The 17,490-nt window shown below is 43.8% G+C and overlaps 1 protein-coding gene across 14 annotated transcripts in view; it reads right to left on the bottom strand.

Annotated features, from left to right (window-relative positions):
• Positions 1–1,951: 1,951 nt before the first annotated feature.
• TRIM9 (tripartite motif containing 9) overlaps positions 1,952–17,490 on the bottom strand; it is an 87,224-nt gene continuing 71,685 nt past the window's right edge. For 2 of the 14 annotated variants that reach the window (XM_081161739.1, XM_081161737.1), the window contains 6 exons: positions 13,638–13,826; positions 10,933–10,974; positions 10,493–10,516; positions 9,396–9,645; positions 6,912–7,074; positions 2,460–4,522 (listed from right to left, as the gene is read on the bottom strand). In XM_081161739.1, the coding sequence (XP_081017865.1) occupies positions 4,460–4,522; positions 6,912–7,074; positions 9,396–9,645; positions 10,493–10,516; positions 10,933–10,974; positions 13,638–13,826 (731 nt within the window). In that variant the 3' untranslated portion in view covers positions 2,460–4,459. Of the gene's footprint in view, positions 4,523–6,911; positions 7,075–9,341; positions 9,646–10,492; positions 10,517–10,932; positions 10,975–13,637; positions 13,827–17,490 lie in introns of all 14 variants that reach the window. The other 12 variants (XM_081161736.1, XM_081161729.1, XM_081161741.1 and 9 more) reach the window with 9 other exon arrangements.

Here is a 17,490-nt window from a genome sequence, read left to right on the forward strand (position 1 = left end):
TACGCAAATAAAACACCATAGCGCTCATTATGGGCCAGGTACTCTTCAGAATGTTTTACACATATTGTTTGATTTAACCCCCCCAAAATTATATTATTCTCTCTGCTTTAGGGATGTGGAAACTGTATGTGAGTTTTCGTCACTTGGTCCAGGGCGCGCAGGGGGCCAGGACCAGGATTCAGTCACTGGCAGAAACTGTGCCCTTGGCCACTGTACTATTTACTATGCTCCCAGGCTTGTCTGATATGCAAAGCGCAGAGGTTACAATACTTAGTACTTGTATTAACATGTCCTTCATCTTTATTGTGCATGCTGTATCTCACTCTGAGTCCCTTTCTTTGTGCAGAACACATATAAATGCATGGTTGAACATACTGCCCTTATCAGGGAGTTTTAGCCACAGTTGAGAAGCCCTGGTTTATACCTTCATGAAGCTCCTCTCTTCAAGGTGACTTCTCTAGCTTTATGGTTTTCTTCATCAAACACATTAAAAATCATGGTCATGCATCAAAAGATGGTTTGTAAGTTGATAAACAGGTAATTAAAATTTGACATTCAGTCATGCTTCTTAATGAAATTATTTTCATTATCTTAACTATTAGAGAGCTTCAGAAAAAATTTTGAGGGGAGAAGGCAAGAGCATCAACCACAATATGAACCCTTTTAGATTTCGTGGTACGTTTATTTTTACCTGGTGGGAGAAGGGAAAATCCGTGAACAAGATTCATAGCCGCAGGGAGTAGGAAAGAGGTATTTCGAATTGTTTCCTTCGTGGTAGCCAGGATTTTCACTCTCTCCACCACGGCCCTCAGGAAAGGGGCAGGTTCAAGACCCTGTTAGGAAGGTGGAGATGACTTCACCCGGAGGAAAGAGGGAGTAAGCCGGAGCCCTGCCATAGACTGCGGGAAGGTGGGAGGGAGAGGGAGGGTCAGGGGGTCAGCTGCCAGGTCCTTGACACCCCTCCCCCTCTGCTTTGGGCTTTGCCTCAGAGGACAGGTTTGGTAAAATAGGAACAGACTGTTAGGTGTGGTGTGAGGGTGGCTGCAAGGAGAGTCCTGGTCATGTCCCACATGGCCCTTCACTCTTTCAAAGTGTACACTTCAGTGATTTTTACTATATTCACAAGGTTAGGCACCCACCCCCACTTTCTGATTCTATGATATCTAATTCTATGCCTGCACCTTTTCTTAGCACAGCTGTGCAGAGTGGAGCAGATGCTGAATTCAAAGAACCAGACTGATGCTCCTGTGTATTTAATTAGGTGCTTCCGTTGCTCACACCTATTCAATACCCCACATCCTGTATCCAAAAAGCTGGCCTTCAGATAAAGACAAGACTTAGGTAGCCTTGGCGATGTGTGATGCATGTCAGACCTAAGGTTCCCTAAACACCAGTCTCAGTGGAAGTTGCTGGCACAGATATTTGAAGAATATATGCAGGTGCCTTTAGCATATTCATATAAATGATAAGGTAGTGTGATCTGAGAATTTCTTTAATTGCTGTAGTTCCCTTCATTCATAATCAGAAATCCTGATTCAACAGCAAGCCCTCCTTTCTTATCAGCACATTGAGTAGGTGGGCAAAAGATTAATGCACACATTAGAGGCAGGAAAACAGGATCTCATTTCCAGAAGATGGGATGATTTCTTGCAAATCACTCCTATGAGAAAATACCAGGAATCAGAAGTTCCATCAACCTTAGTACCATAAGAAGAGTAAAAAAGAGCCAGTGTGTTCCTTTAGGGAGTGAACAGAAGAGAGAAAAAATCAGAAGAGAGGTGGGGACAATAGAGGAAGAAGAAAAAAGCTTGGGGGAGGCGGCGATGAGGAGGGAGGAAGGAGCAGAAGCCTGGGTGGGGGCAGAGCAGCAGAGGCCACCCACTGCCTGATGCCCCCCTTGGAGATAACCTTGATCGTATACTTTCAGGTGATGTTTTTCTTTCTTTTTTTTAGGAATGTTTTTCTTTTAATAAAAAACAAAGGCTGTTTATTTTAAGAGGCTGTTAACAATGTAAAGGAGATCAATAATGTTGTAATTATTTAAAAACACTCGTATTGTTTAACCATACAAATGTACAAAAAACAATCGCATGATTTAGCCATACAGACATTCAAAGAAATGCTGAAGGAATGAGGTTTGAGAAAATCAGCAACACTATATTTTGCAGCACAAGTCTGCGGCTTCCTGGGAGCAGGTTTGTTAAAGCAAGTTCCCGGCGGTTGGAGGCAGAGCCCACCAGCATCTAAACTATGCAAGTTTCACACTAAGTTAACATTGAGGAGTTGAGTACCCCCAGGAGACACTGGCAGCTCCCCAGGAGGAAAGGGGGTGAATAGCACGTGTTTTCTAGAGCTCTGGGGAACTTTCCAATTATACTTTACTGAAGAAATGCTGCTCTGACAAAGGCGAGTTGTTATTCCCAAACAGGCAAAAAATAAGATATTCTAAAGACACATGTCATGTTCTCTCATAAAAGTCATTTATTGGCACACCAGCAATATCATTTTTTTTCTAGTACAGTAGCTGTATGCATCTATGATTGCAATTCTGTGTAATCTACTATGTTACAGGTCACTAGAAATCTAATTAGCAGGATGAATTTCATAAAGACCAAGAGTAACTATGAGTCCACAGCGGCCCAGCCATCGAGTCTCATTGCAGAGTAAATCAAATATCAAACTAGTGTTGCCCTGCAACAGGGTTTTTCTGTAGCCAAGAGAAACCAGGATGGGCAGAAACAGGATAGCACCCATTCAATAACTTAGGTACACGCAACTAGAAAAACTGTATCTGACAGAACTAATTTAGATAGAACTAATCTAAATCAAGTAAGCCCAAAACTAAATAATTAGCTATTTACATATATTACCTTTTGTCAAAGCTTTAATTTGTTAGCTTTCGCATCCTACCTCTTCCCTTTTATTTGTTATTCTTGTTTTTTTGTCCATGGAAAATTTCTTGGCTCACTGGCAGATATTTAGACCACTGATCAGAATGTCTTTCCAGGTCCTACATTTTCTAAAGAATCTGAAGGGTAACCTGCATGAAAACCTATCTCAATATAGAATAAACATTTTTATTCTGCTGTCACTGACGGCAATGACATACAATTCCATTCTCTTCCAAACATGACTTGAACTGCTCCAGAAGGCCAGGCCGTGAATGGCAGCCGAGTGGATGGACTTTCCGTCTGTAGCAGGCACGGAGAGAACACGGGGACGAGCGTGTTTATCCTGAGAAGGTGAAAGCCACGGCCTGCAACTTAAGACCCCCCGTGACTGAGGGTGGCGCCACCTCCCTCTGGCCACTAATTTTTTTCCACATTCCTTTTTAAGGCTTGGTATCACAGCAGCACTGACAAATAAGGATGCTGACCCCATTTCTACCAAAGAAGGGCTCTGTGATGAATGGCAGCAGGTACCGCAATTAAAACAGCGTGGCTGAAAGGCATTGAGTTGGTGTGTTTCTGGGGCCATGGCCAGAATATATGGAGTTGTAGCATCATTCTAGAGGATTTAAAACATCTTGCCAATGAGGCCCTCTCTCCCTTGTTTATTTCCTTTCTAGTTATAAAAATTTGCCATTGTTTTATTTTTGGTTTGTCCTTGCGAGAGAATATAAGCTCTGGGAGGGCAGAGACCACACCTGTATGTTCACTACCGTGTCTCCAGTGTCTAGAATAGTGCCTGATCCATAACAGGCTCTCAAGGAAAAGCTTGTATGAAGTAAATGAATCAAATGATTAGGTCCCCTGGCCTGCTGATGTCTGGAGACTTTCTCATTTCATTCAGTGACCAGGGTTTCTGGCCTGTCCTAACGACCCAGCTGTCCTAACGATTCTGCCCACTGTGAACCCTTGGGTAGCTGTGTAGCTGATATTTTTGTGCTTCAGTGGATAGTAAAACTTTGCAATGCTATGTTCACTCTGTCCACCCCCCAAGGATTAGCTCGGCAGAGCTAACGCTGCATGAGAGGTAACAGGGCAAGAACACTCTAGGAGGTAAACTGCAGGCTCCAAATCCAGCTCTTTCTTCCCTACCTCTCCCTACAACCTCTGACGGAAAGCTTAACAAACAAGTGATCAGGAGAATTTTCTCTTGGCAGTGCCAGGTCCGTATGCCACCAATAACATGATCAGAAAGGAAACAAAATATAACTCACACAAAAATTAACTAAAAGCAAAATCTGAGAGTGGAAACGAAGTGACAGAATGGGCTGTCTGGGTCCTTTGCTGGCTGGAATTGCTGAACATGGAAGCGAACGCAGGCATCACAGCGGTAGAGAGGTTGGGAGGGAAAGGGGCCGAGCTGGGGGCAGACCATAGAGCACCAGCTTTCCTCTCCTCCGTCTGCGTCTCCTCCTGGCTCTCCAGCATCCCACCAAACTCTGGCCGAGCTCCTTGCCGTTGCTTCTCAGGAGGAGGTGAGAACAGGCAGCTGGCGCCTCCACAGCACATCCTTAGGCTATCGAGGCTCTGCTGGAGTAGAAGTCGGGGACTGGGAGCCCAGTGTGAAGTGTGACCTGGGGGAAGAGACTATGAGTCCTGGAGGCCCTGCAGGAGCCCGCCCCACCCCTGCAGCCTCTTCCCCTAATTCAAAAAGGACCTGTTTACTCTTCTTTAACATCTACTCTAGAACACATTGAAGAGAATTCTAGTAGAATTCTGCCTGGGCTAAGAATCCGGCCATTGTGGTGGGCTCCCAAATCCTGGAGACACTTGATAACATGGTTCTCATTTTAAGATTCTGGGGAGCCCGGCCGGGCGTGGCTCAGCGGTTGAGCATCGACCTAGGATCCAGGCGATCAGGGTTCGATTCCCAGTCAGGGCACATGCCCGGGTTGCGGGCCGCGGCCAATCAATGACTCTCATCAATGATGTTTCTATATTTCTCTCCATCTCCTTTCCTCTCTCTGAAATCAATAAAGATATATTAAAAAAAAAAAAAAAAAAAGATTCTGGGGAGGTAGTGTTCCTTGTGACTGAGGACCAGGCATTGATCTGCAGGTAGCAAAGCCCATTGGCCACATTGTGGTGATGCCACTGTCAAATCCACGGTCAGAAAACAGATGAGCAGACAACCTTCCTGTATTACTTGTCCACTAGTTATTCCAATTAGGATAAAGCTTTCCTTTGGGGACTGCATAGATGATTGCCAGGTGTGAGGAAACGTGGGCACTTACGCTATTTCACTAACTTCTGTCCAACCTCATACCTCAGTGGACAAGGCTAGAACCATTTCATGCTGTGCTGCCATCTCTCCAGCCCAAGAGTCTTTATCTAAAGATAGAGCAGCTAAAAAATGTGGAAAACTTTGAATGAGGTTTTCCAAGGCTCACTTCTAGGGTACTTTATGGTTTTCTTTCTTCCAGTGTAGAGGCTGAACTTGGTAGATTAGATCTCAACCTCTCAGAAAACCGCAACTAGTTGCAGGAAGAGAGGAGGGCAGAGGTCTCTGGGTTGCCATTACTTTTACTGTACATCCTGATAAACAACAATGGGTTTCTTACTAGCTCCTAAGACTGTGGTTCTGAATAGAGCAAAAATCACCTGCGGTGTTTTGATTCTCAAGCCCTATTTTTTTAAAAACATATCTTTATTGATTTCAGAGAGAGGAAAGAAGAGGGAGAGAGATAGAAACATCAATGATGAGACAGTCATCATTGATCGGCTGCCTCCTGCACGCCCCCGGTCAGGGATTGAGCCTGCCACCCGGGCATGTGCCCTGACCCCGGGAATCGAGTCTCGATCTCCTGGATCCTAGGTTGATGCTGAACCGCTGAGCCACGCCCGGCCGGGCAAGCCCTAACTATCTTAAGGCAGCCATTTGCCAAGTGAGATTCATGGCTCACAATGAGAGTTCCTGCTCAAGAGGGAAATGAAAGCCAAGCCTTAGCAGTGGCTGGCAAGGCACACCCCTCCCTGCATGGCCCTGGGAGTCTCTCCCACTGCCCCCAACCCCATCTGCTCCTGCCCGTGGCCTCTTGGCCCTTCCTTGCCTGGGTGAGGCCCCTCATGCCTTAGAAGCTTTGCTCTGGCTGTTCCCTCTGCCTGGAAAGCTCCACTCAGCTCGCTCCCTCGGCCCCTTCAAGGCTCAGCTCACCTGGGACTGCAACCATGCCTACCCACACTGACCAGCCTGTTGAAGATTGCAACACCCTCCCAACCCCAGCGCTCTCCATCCCCTTACCCTAGCCTCGGTCTTTCCTCCTCACTTACTGCCTTCTGACACACTATGTAATTAATGTGGCAATTGCGCTTATTTGTTGTCTGTCTCCTACAACTAGAATGTGAGCTCTATGAGGCCAAGATTTTTATCTGTTTTGTTTTCTCTTATAAATGATACTTATATTAGTGCCTCATGTATTAAAAGCACTCAATATATATTTGTTTAATGAGTGAATGAGAAAGACCTGTTGTTTCTCTATTCATAATAAATCAGAAGTAACCAACTTTTGGGCAGGGGCTGTTTTCTATCCCCATAGAATTGAATCAGGGTGCAGAGAAGATGCTCAGCATTTCTGATAATGGAGCTAATACTTCAGTCTCACATCTTCCCTTCTCAGGCACTCAAGGAACTGCACAAGGCACCTGTTTTCACGCCAGCTGCTTCAAGAGTTTCATTTCTACTAGAGATGAAACCAAGGCTCAGAGGGACAATCATTAGCAAACCATAAATAGAGTTCCAGCTTCCCACCAGCTGTTAACTAGACTGTGTCTAAGTATAACGAAGGAGCTTAGGCTGGTTGGGAAACCAGTTGTCATAGGTGATGCGTTTGCCTCCTGCTTTCCTGCCGGTCTTGGGCTGGACCTGACAGGGTCAGCCTCCCTCTCTGGGGGATGGATTTCCCCCCAGGGGCAGCCTCCGAAGCAGAGCCAGCAGAAGCCGCTTCCCCAGCGCCCAGTGCTCACCTGCACGTTCCTGTTCAGGCTGACGGCCGGGAAGAACAGGCCCTCCACACTCTCAAACGCGATGGGCCCTTGCTGCTCGTCGTTGATAAAAAAGGTCAAGGTTTTTCTATTTAAGTCGAGGAGGACCCCGATCGTGGCCCCTTTTGTGATCCCTCCCTCAGTTCTGTGAAAACAACAACAACAAAAAACAATTGGGTTTCACTTGTGGGTCATCATTCTAGGAGCTCCCCATTTGTGTGGTTAACTAAGTGTTTCTCAACTTGTTTAAAAGTAGACTCTCCTCAATCCCAGGAGTCTTTTAAAACAGGCCCCTCCTCCCTAATCGCACCTCCTCACATGAAATTTTAATACCACAGATACACTGTGTATCGGTTTATGTGTGTGCATATCTGTGCTTTACATATTAATAGAGTAAATTGTTTTGCCTACTCCTCCAAACCAATTTGCACTCCTCTGGGGGAGGTATCGCCTGTGTTGAGAATGGGTTCAGCCACGCTGCTCTGCTGCTGCTGAGAGTCAGCTCATTCACACAGGGTCATGGCCCGAGATGGCTCAGAGAACAAAGCATTAAAGGCCAAGAAAGAAAGTGGCCTCTGGGCTGTCAGAGGTCTGCCCAGAGCTATGTCGTACACTTTGCACAAAGGGTGTGAATCAAACATTGTTTAATCGAAAGTGATTTAATTTTAAAATCAAAATGAAGAATTTAAGCAGAACTTAAACGTATGCATGACAAATTGGACTTGGGGCCTTAGGTTACCCATTAAATAGAAACACTCATTCCAAGAAGATGGTAATTTTTGACATGTTGAGTCTGAATTGAGAAGTTGGAGGCTCTATAAAATCACAACATCGAAGAAAGAGATTCTCCCCTGTGAAGTAATTGTACTGTAGGGATGAAGTGATTTTAAAGAATCGGCACTCAAGTGTCATTTTACAGTGAATTGTGTCTTAGGCTTCCATTGATGATTTCCCCAAAGCCGGTCAGGGTGGATGACCAGCCTTGCCCTCCCCCGGCCTTTGAGATCTAGCAGGACTGAATTTCATACTCATCCCAGCAGAGCAGAGACGTTTAAGAGTGCTATTCTTCCCCTCTGGCAGGTTTGTAAATTGTGTCTTGTTAATTCGCACCTTCAACAATGACAGCACAAGTGACACGAGCTTGCATGCAGGGAGGCGTGTTCAGCTTTAAGAATGTGTTTCTCTGCATAGTGTGACAGTTGTGCCATTTTCACCCCTTCACTCCAAAATAAAGGAGCTAAAAGGGAAATGTAAGCCTGGCACATGGGAGGTGGACCCAGAGATCCAGGTACAGAGGGTTCCCCCAAAATGTAGATCACTGAAGATAACCGCTTAGATGCATCTAGTAGGGTTTGCTATCGGGCAGAAACGGTGTGCACGCTCACTCAGAGAAGGAGTCAGTGACACACCAGCGCGAGGTGGAAGGAAAGGTCCAAGGCACCGGGAGGTGGAGGCCCCGGGACACCTACTGGCTGGAGGAGGGGCAGTGATGAGCATGTAGAAAAGGCTGACGCAGTGAACCTCACCATCCTACCACGCCTGACTCACTTTCCTTTTAATCTGATTTTTTTTTTTTTCAGTGACACCAGAGAGAATGTATCCTGAGGGTATCATTCAGAATGAGGAGGGCCAGGGTCTATGAAAGACACTTATCTAGGAGATCTGTGAACAAAACACAAACCAAATGAAAAGGGAAGTCTAGAGAAACTACTACAGTATGGGTTAAATGACAACTGCTTACATTTTGGTGGCAGAGGAAAACCTAAGGAGATTACTATGTTCTCTTTCCCCCGAAAGCTGGCTGCTCTGAATCAGTACAATTATAAGAGGGTTCTTCAAGTACCAAGCTATCCAAATTGGCATCCACAGGTTTAAGTGGCCTCTATTCTGAGCAATGACATTGGTAATAACCATAATAAGAACAATGGCTTCTATTTTCAGGTGCCTCTGACACGAAGCATTTCTGCATATTCTGTTTCATCTGGGAAACACTCCTGCATGAAAAAATATTAATATCCTAGTTTGGTGGATTTAAAAATTGAGGTTTAGAAAAACTAAATAGCTTATCCAAAACTGCTTTTCTGTTAAGTTGTAGGACTAGACTTCAGAATCCTGAAATGTTTTTCTATAATGGATATGCACGGGAATTCTTAGTTTCAGACATGGGTGGAATGTTACAAGGCAGGACCTAAGAAAGAGCTCATGTCTCTGCCATTATGCAAAAAACCAACCAAACAAACAAAAAATACCCACCAGGATGTTCTCAGTTAAGACTAGTAGAACTCCTGTGCTACTTAAGGAAGACCGCCTGCCCGCCTCCTTAATGTCTGTTTAACAGGTCTTTGAAGCTGGGCTCTCATTCTTGACCAGAAGCCAACATGAAGAAGGCTTGGTTTGGGGGCTGCAGGGTACCTGTTGGTGTGCGAGTTGTTGTGCATGAACCAGCTCCGGTTATTGTCCACATACATTGCCCAAGCTTTGTCGTCCTTTCCTAACATCACATCCTTCATCACGTCGATGCGAGCCACGCCAAAGGCAGGGTCGGGGTGGTTATCATAGCGATCCACAGTTAGCTCCCAGTAGTGGACACCCTTGGAGAAGCCGGTCTTCCCCAGCACCACCCGGTCATCGTAGCTACTGCAGGTCACGGTCAGGTTGTCATTGGAGAAGATGATGTCCGAGTGCGCTGAGCCAGGGTCAAAAGCAAACCAGGCCACTGGGAACAACAGAAGGGAGTGAGGTTAATAAGATGGGCCCAATGAACCCAACAGCATAACAGACTCCTGGGTGGCTGGGGGCGTTGTGCCCCGTTTCCATGCTGCCATGCAGGAGGGAGGCGTCCAGGGCCAGAGGGGCTGTGAGTGAGCACACAGGGGCCACATCCTGGGAGGTGGCACCCTCTGTGCCCAGCAGCAGATGGAGGACACGCACCGATTCAGCAGGGGTGACCTGGCTCAGACTGCACTCCCAACCAGGCGATCCGGGAGTGGAGTGGCATCGATTTGGAAGGTGCGAGTCCCTTCACCCGGTGACTGGCAGACAGTACACCAGAGACATAAAGTGAGAGGGATGCGCTAAGATGCCTGTGTAACCCTGGGGCGGGGAGGCTGGGATCTAGAGGCCCAGATGGAGGAGGGATGACACATACTGTGGAACCAGGAATAGTCCTTCTGCAGAAGAGCTCCAGCCTAGTTGTTTTGAAAATGTCCTCAGCGCTAGTGAAAGCTCAGAAAAGCTAAGAAACTATCAGTGACATAAACAGATGTTCATGAGTGCTTGTGGTTTGGACACAAGACGGGTTGCTTCCTTCATAGCTTAAACACGCAGTTTGCATGTCATTCCAAACACTAACGTGTAAAATATTTTGCTGGAGCAGTAGGCATTTTGGACATTAGGTGCAGATAGATTGATGTCTTTGTACACATTGGTTTCCCCTGAGTTCTAGGTGCCGCCTACCGATAACACACCCTGGACAGAAGTCATTGCTGACTTACGGAACCTGTGAGTCACCTCACGTGCACTGTGGGCTTTGCTATTTGTAAGAGAATAAGGTTATTTCATACCTGCCAACAGCTTTTTAATGTCAACTGTTGTCATTCCGAGTGAGAGGCATGGGAGAGAAACAGGAAGCAAAATTGACATTGATAAGAAAACATGGCTCTTTTGATAGGCTAATATCAAAAAAAGGGCTCAATTTAAAACTCTACAAACACTACAGCAGTTGGTCTGACTGTACCGTTACCCACACTCAGCGCTCATAGAGAGTGCTTTGCATTGATGTACAAGAAAACTGGTCAGAAAAGGAAATCTTCTTTGAGGTATAAAATTAAAATACAGATATCTTTTCCATTTTTTCCTAAGTATCTGACAAGCTGTTATAATGGGATCTGAATGACAGACAATTTTATTGACATAAAATAAGCTACTGCCATTTATTTCATGAAGGAAATTAAGCATACCAATCACGTAAGTAGAAGTTGACAATTACAATAGGTATACTTGCCTAATTGAGAGTAAGGTGCAGACTGTGGCTCAAAATTGCATCCTATAAAGAGATACTACACATCAAAGCTATGAAACAACAACCACGTTGATCAAAATTATTTGTATGCACTTAAAAAGCACAGTTGAACACAGTCACCAGAGGCCTGATTCATGAAAAAACCAAAGCCCTTTTGTGTTACTTTGCCGAGCAAAATTTGCTTCTCTACTTTTTTGAAATAGAAAGTACATTTTCCCTCATTTAATAAATCCTCTCCTAATTGATTCTAAACTGTTCAGCTTAACTTTTCATCTTCCAAATTCAATCTTTTCCATTAAAGTTTCCACATAAGGAGGCTTACTGTTTAAAAACGAGAAAAATTAATCCCATTGACATTGGAGGAAACTCTGGATCTTGACAAAGCTCCATTCTGCAAAACTATTCCATGTGTTACTAACTTGGGTTAGACCTTGGTTGTGACTTGGGCCCACGTTAAATGATACATATATACCCAAACATGACATGAAATCTCTATGCTAATAAGCACATCTAGTAATTATTAATAATAATGACATGAGTGAAATGTAATAAAAAATGACCTCATCTCTTTCTTAGATTGTTTTACTGCATCAACCCTTCTCTTCTAAGGGAGAGGAAGGAGGGTGGTGGATGCTGGGGGCGTGAGTGGTCTTGGAGATATTTTAGAATCATCTGTGGAACTTTTCCAACCACCCCCTTTCCTTAAGACTTGGATACCCCCCACCTGCCACACAGAAGTTGCACTGGGGTGGAGGAAGCAGCCTTGTCTTAAAATGTTCAAAGATGTGAGGACTACAATTTCAAGTGGTGCCAGGAACTTTTTAGAAAATGTGTTTTAGGGGGGTGGAGGGGGAGAGAGTAACCAAAGAATTTATATGCATATATGCACAACCCAAGGACACGGACAATGGTGGGGAGAGTGACTGGGGAGGGGGAAGGAACGGGGGGAGGGGGAACGGGTCGTCGGGAACATCTGTAATACTTTAAACAAAAATAAAAATTTAAAAAAAAAGAAAAGAAAAGAAAATGTGTTTTTGACAAGCACTAGGGTATTCCCTAAAGAGGATAATTTAATTGTTTTTAATTCAGTAAGACCCCAATATGCTAATTTCCCAAATATGCTAATTGAAGGATAATATATTGAATTAAAAGAATTTCAGAAGAATTAAGAAAGCAACTTAGAAAGGACTAATGATTGAGTTAAAAGCAAAGTTTAAAGATTTTCGACCTTACTTTTGGTTACTTTATGTCACTCTGGGATGAATTTCTATACCAAAAAAAGAAATAATTTTCTCTTGAGAACACATGGAATTAAAACGGAATCTCATATCCAGCTTTGGAAACAAACTTGTAGAATCTCAATAGGGCTTTAAAAATGTTTAAATGAATCATGCCTTGTGCAAGTCTTTTTCAAAACAAGTTTTCTGAGATGGTTTTACCCTACTTTAAACGCAGCATCATACATTCACGATTTAACAGTACAACTAGAACAGTGCTGTCAAATACAGCCATCAAATGTCCCCAAACCCACATTTCACTTTATTCTTGAGACAATATACATTACAGAGACCATTACAGTATTTCAGTACATTAGACACAAGTGAAAGAATTCTATAACAAAGCATGTCTGAAAGCCAGTAGTGCACAGAAAAACAATAAGGAACGTAAAAGCACAAAGGAAAATGTCATTTTAAAGAGAGCTTGAAGTCCCTGCACCCTTTTTGCACTGTCATGCTGTGGTCTTCTTCATTCCAGGATGTGGGATGAGCAAAAGGAATAAAATAAAAAACCAAAGTAACCTTTGGAAATGTGAAATGTGCGCCACGTGTATCCATGATTACAATATAGTCCTAAAGAGATCAAATAGGTCTGCACTGTAGATGTTTAAAGATCCTATTTGCTACACAGTTCACACACGGAAGCACGTCTAGCTTCCCTGAAATCGGCCTAGAGCCCTGTTACAACCTGCTTGGCTGCAGGAAACTCTGGGGGGGCCAGACTTTTCAATGACTCAGATCTTTGGGCCTTAGGCTAGTTAAGGGTTTCTAATTCAGCTAGTGGTAGTCCCTCCCCTTTGCTTAGAAAAAATTCCCCAGCCTTGAGCCCAACTGTCTGACCAGCGAGTACAGGCGTTTGCAGAAAACAATTTTTACTTTCTGCCCTCTGGTTTGCCTGCTTTGTATGATGCATTCTGCTGTTGGTGTGCTTTGACTTTTATTTCTCAATCAAGATCTCTTGAGTCTATGTTTAATCAGACCACTCCAGGCTGGATGCACTGATCCAGCCCCCCAGACACAGCTGGTTTCCTGGATACAGCAGGCTTGCAAACCTCCAGACTAAGGCCTCCACTCAGCCAGCTCCCATGCCGTGCTGTGCCACTGCATGTGATGAGAGAGCAGGCTGTCCCAGGGGCACCAGCTTGTGCAAAAAGAACAACTTCACTCATCGCTTTCCAATGCCATTGTACATTGACCACAGCTGGATGGGGTGGGTCCTCACACCACACAAACAAGACCACCACAAAGCTCCATCATCCAAATGCCCCTCATACTGAAGCAGGCCACAAACACAGAGACTAGCTCGGCGCCCCTGTCCACGCACATGAACGGCAAAAACAAAACAGGTATTTCAGAGATGCCTTTGAGGCACAGAGATCAAGAGGAAAAGGTCAGAGGAGCTCAGCTCACCCGGTGCATTGAGAGACTGTAAGGAGGAATGCAAGCTCAGCTGGTGGGGTGAGGGTCGGAAATCAAAGTAGGATCTCCCGGGGAAGCTGGGCTGTAGATTAAGTGTGGAGGAGAAAGGACTCATTCTACGGAGCGGCAATCTTTCCGAAGGCACTGGAAAAGGGAGTGTCTGTTCTTCTGAATCTGTGTCTAAATGTAAGATCAACGCAAACTGGAGATCAGAAATCTGCCACCTGCCCGTGCCCAGTTAGTCCCCCAAGGCCTGCCTTCCCCGTGCGTCTCTGCAAAGCCTGCCCAGCCGCAGCTGCCCCAGGCATTTCCTAAGCCAGAGCCTTGGGCGGCCACTCAATTCTTGGCAGGTCAGGGCCCAGGACCAGGCAGAGGACAGCTCACACGCCACACACAGTTGTTTTCATTTCCCCCCAATTTAATTGAAAGTTTCCTTTCAATGAAATATTTTAGAGTTAAAATTTTCAGAAACTTTAGAGGTAAATTTTACCCAGTGGTGACCGAGGGGAATACTTAACCCCCTTCAGAGACTTCCAAAGTTACTACCTGTCCAACAGTGTACTCTTAAAGGGTTTCCATTTAGGAGGTGGTGATCTTTACCAATTCTTCGCTGCTCCATATTTTCCCTTTTCTCTCCATATATATCTTTTTCCACTTCAAAATGGACAAGAGACTTGCTCTTTGCACAAGAGAGGAAAATAGGGTTGAACCAATAATCGGGGAAGGAGCCTTACCTATGTTTCTGAGTTATGATCAGACCCTGGGATGCCCCTTGAACATCTCTGGTTCTCTAATAATAAACACACTTTGGGCAGAGGTGAGGTGTGTTGGTGGCCAAAAAACCACAACTGTTTATTTTCAGATAGGCAGGTCTGGTGTGAAGATCACTATTATACTAGAGGAAGGACTTACCAATTACTTGATCTGGTCCTAGAAGGGCTTGTGAGGTAGTTTCTCTAAATTACTAAAATCACTTCTTTCTCTTTTGGCAGTCTATAACTGATTCTTTGCAGGAGGGTGGTCTAGTCAGAGATAGATGTCTCTGGGTCCCTTTTAGAACTCAGTTTGATAGTCATAATTTAGGAACTGCACATGACTTGATGGTAAGAGTCGATGTCCAAAACCAACAAGGAACTTTCTTCTCATTGAAAAAGTAATTTTACTTCAGTGCCCAGAGGGTGTTCTTGAGAACATTTTTTTGGTTTGAACACATCCTTTGTCCTGTGAAAATGCTATTATGGGCATAGTCAAGCAAAAATAACTGGAGTGCATGTGTGCAGAACATGATCCCATTTGAAGGGCTCAGAGTCTGCCTCATTTTCATTTTTGAACTTAGAATATTAAAGTTGACTTTTCAGGTTTTAGACTTATTCTTGAGGGGCATTTTTTCAAAAAAAAAAGAAAAAAAGTATAAACCAGATCTCAGAGAAAAGGAATTGCTATTTATGGAGCTAAGGCATTGTGTTCCCAATGATAATATATTTAAATTTTCTTCTATCTAAACTTTATATGGTTTGGATGACTTCACATATGTGATCATTTTATCATTTTTTTTTGTTCAGAAATAGCAAATCGGAATTAATTCCTGTTATAATTGTCTCAAGGGGAAATTAGCCTTTTAGTTTAATGGGAAAATTTGAAAAATAACAACACAGCACCGCAAACTGACTTGGGCTTCTTTTAGGCATTTACAGTAATATTTATATCAGTAAAAGGTTTTTTATTAACAAAAACTTGCTTGAAAATGTATTTTTCACCAGGTGGTAACAATCAATTCATTATATTGAAAATATTTGTTGCTTTAAAAATTAAGGGAAAGGACATATTAGTAAAATTAATTTCAGAGTATATTGAAACCCCAAGTAATCACCTGAAAACCAGTGAAGAGATATGCACTGAATCCAGACCTTGGGGAGCATATAAGAGCCCATCATGGATTGTACTTACCGTTTCTACTCTCAGCACCAGGAAGAAAAACTGGTGATGAAACCACTCATGGGATTAACAACTTGACATTAAAATAGTACTGTTTTTCTGTCCTTTTCTGTGGATCCAGTGTTTGTTGATGACCCAGTTTTCCTTGACTCTTCTCCCTCTTGCAGTATGTCCTCTATTCAGGCAAGATTATTTAATATCCACGTTATCCACCCATCCATTTCTGTCTTTGGGTTTTCCCACCTATGGCCTCCCACACCTTACCAGCTGGGCTTTTACCCCATTTTCTCTAAGCAGCTCCTAAAAATTTTTTTCTACTTCGTCATGAAAACTTCCCAAATGAATTACAAAAGAGAGAATGCGTTCCACCTGATCCCAGCCAGACTAAAAACGCAGTGCCTTTATGCCCATCCCCGTGAGCACATAGTGCAAATGTTTGGTCGGTTGCCTATGGGTCATCTGTGCCACTTGATGTTATCTTAGACTGCAGGAGTCTTAGAGGGAAGACAGGTCTTGGTAACATCTGAGGAGCAATCATCAAACTTCCCCTTGAAATCCCGCGGGGTTGAGAAGCTCATCACTTCAGGGCAGCCTCTCAGTGCGTAGGTATTGCTTACATCAGTCTGGATATGCCTCTTTGGGAGCTCCATTCATCACTTGTAGCATTACTATCTGGGACACACAGAACAGATCACTAGGTCTTCAAGTATCTGAGGGCAGCCACCAACCCCTTTAAATCTCCCCTTTTCTGGGATAAATAAGATCTATTTCTGATTTTCCTTCTATGGTAAGGATTTCAAATATTTAATCTTGTCATGCCCTTTTGGACATGTTTAAAGACATGAACCAAAGACAATAAGACAATGTTGGGAACAGTATAGCCCACTGTCTGGTTTAGCCAAATCACATAATCACATTGTGCATGTCCATGTGTGTATTTCGTGTTGTACTATGGAGTGCAGGGAGTCCGCGCATCCCACTTCTTCCCTTTCCCTTCAAAACACAAATATTGATACTTGAAGAAGGCTTCTCGGCCATTAATATTCTATTAGTCAAGACAAATAGGAATGAGATTATCGTTTTTCTTTTTTTTCCTTTTTTTTCCAGAATACATGATACAAAGCCTTGTTTCAGTTTATAGCTAACATCCAGGATGATTCTCATTAGTTTTTAATGTGTAGATCACTAGAGAAAGACCAGTAGCTCCTTAAAAGCTTTAAGTTCTTGTCATGTTTCATCCCAGGCAGTGATCCTGTCTGCTGAAGAGCTTTGCTAAGTGAAAACAGTTTAGCAGGAAAGAGCAATGGAAAACAGTGTACGGGTGAGGCCATTGCAGGCACGTCTCTGACCCTGGGATGCGGACTGTGTTCGTAACAGAAATCGGTCAAGACCCACTTTACGTCAGCTCTGTCACAGACCATCATTTTCCTCTGGCCCTTGTCTGAACTGCTTTCCCCTCTCACCTGGGGTTGCTGGATTCTGGACCTGGGGCCTCTGCTTGAGAGAAGCAATCAAGAATTACCAAAGCAAAGTTCAGCTGGGGGACCACACTTATTATTTACTGACTTTTGGGTTTGAGGTGAAAAAAGAATATCTAGATGGTACTTCCATTTGACTAATTATATTTCTTTTATTCATTAGTCAACACTTATTGAACACCTACCACGTGCCAGACATTGCATTAGAATTGAGCAGCTGGGACACATGAACTGACAGGAGAGCGGACCATAGGAAAATAGTAATTTAAAGAAAATCTATGTTTTATAGTATTGGTTGATTTTTACTTTTCTGAAGGTAGAACTTCTTGACTGATTCCAACATATACAAAGTACTAAAGGTTTCTATGGATGTCACAGAATATTGTGGAAATGTAAAGTACTCCAGGATCTTCCGAGCCCTGGTGGGCTTC

The sequence above is a fragment of the Miniopterus schreibersii genome (genome assembly GCF_964146895.1).
Source record: "Miniopterus schreibersii genome assembly, chromosome: 1".
NCBI lineage: Eukaryota > Metazoa > Chordata > Mammalia > Chiroptera > Miniopteridae > Miniopterus > Miniopterus schreibersii.